The sequence below is a fragment of the Amphimedon queenslandica genome, unplaced genomic scaffold (genome assembly GCF_000090795.2).
Source record: "Amphimedon queenslandica unplaced genomic scaffold, v1.1 AMPQUscaffold_13050, whole genome shotgun sequence".
Lineage (NCBI taxonomy): Eukaryota > Metazoa > Porifera > Demospongiae > Haplosclerida > Niphatidae > Amphimedon > Amphimedon queenslandica.
Window position 1 is genome coordinate 11,263 of NW_003546714.1, and position 1,365 is coordinate 12,627.

Genomic DNA, 1,365 nt, shown 5'->3' on the forward strand with positions numbered 1-1,365 from the left:
ATGATACCGTTTTATTTGAAGCCAACTGTATTATTTCACTAACAGAAATTTTAATACTAACTATTTTGTAAAGTGCATGCTTTGTGCTTAAGGCAAGGTACATGTATAACCAACTACATACCTGTGTTGTTTCATTATCTGATTCTATAGTGCTGTTTGTGATGATGAAGTCCAGTAATACAATGCTTTGAGCTGCTGGAAAGTCATTCAGTTGTTGTGATAGTGATTCAAGAGCAACATAATGCGATATATTAATCTACATGTATACCAGGTATGCCAAAAATGAAGGCAGTATTTAATATCAAATTACTTTTGACATAATTTCTATGAATCGCTTACTGACACTGCGTTAGGTTGACCCCATCTTCCATTAAGATCACAATATCTTGTGGCTAAATAGAAAATAGTTGGTTAATTTATTATATTACAAGTGACGCTAACCATTAAACGTTCCTTTATGACAAGTGCCATTTGCCCATTGTCCTGGTTTAGTGCTTTCCCATTGATTAGTTTCTGGGCAATTCATTAAAGGAAGAGAGAGAGAGGGAGAGGGAGAATTAATATGGAAGAAAGATGTTACTACAGTAATTGAAGTTACTGTAGGTATTGTTGTTCTAGATAGAGGAGTATGTCCACTGTTTGAAGAGTGAGGTCTAGATGACAGGATATGAATTGATGATATAGAGTGAATTTGAGAAGCAGATGACAGTATTGAAGTAGGCATTGATGATGTAGCTTGTATACTGAAAGAGTCGGTTTGAGAAGCAGATGACAGTATTAAAGTAGGCATTGATGATGTAGCTTGTATACTGAAAGAGTCGATTTGAGAAGCAGATGACAGTATTAAAGTAGGCATTGATGATGTAGCTTGTATACTGAAAGAGTCGATTTGAGAAGCAGATGAAAGTATTAAAGTAGGCATTGATGATGTAGTTTGTATACTGAAAGAGTCAAATTGAGAAGCAGATGACAGTATTGAACTTGAAGTAGGCGTTGATGATGTAGAGTCAAGTTGAGAAACAGATGACAGTATTGAAGTAGGCATTGATGATGTAGCTTGTATACTGAAAGAGTCGATTTGAGAAGCAGATGAAAGTATTAAAGTAGGCATTGATGATGTAGCTTGTATACTGAAAGAGTCAAGTTGAGAAGCAGATGACAGTGTTAAACTTGAAGTAGGCAGTGATGATGTAGAGTCGAGTTGAGAAGCAGATGACAGTATTAAAGCAGGCATTGATGATGTAGCTTCTATACTGAAAGAGTCAAGTTGAGTAGCAGATGACAGTACTAAAGTAGCCATTGATGATGTAGCTGAAGGTGTTTGTATACCGACAAGAGAGGATTCTGATGAACTGACGATATTGA

The 1,365-nt window shown here is 36.0% G+C and overlaps 1 protein-coding gene across 1 annotated transcript; it reads right to left on the reverse strand.

Moving 5' to 3' along the window:
* Positions 1–12: 12 nt before the first annotated feature.
* Positions 13–1,359, reverse strand: LOC109585526 (chitinase-like protein PB1E7.04c). Its single transcript, XM_020001654.1, has 3 exons — positions 442–1,359; positions 311–392; positions 13–256 (listed from the first exon to the last, which is right to left on the reverse strand). The coding sequence occupies exons 1-2, from the start codon at positions 1,298–1,300 to the stop codon at positions 325–327; spliced, it is 927 nt and encodes a 308-aa protein (XP_019857213.1). The 5' UTR covers positions 1,301–1,359; the 3' UTR covers positions 13–256; positions 311–324.
* Between the last annotated feature and the right edge of the window lie 6 nt (positions 1,360–1,365).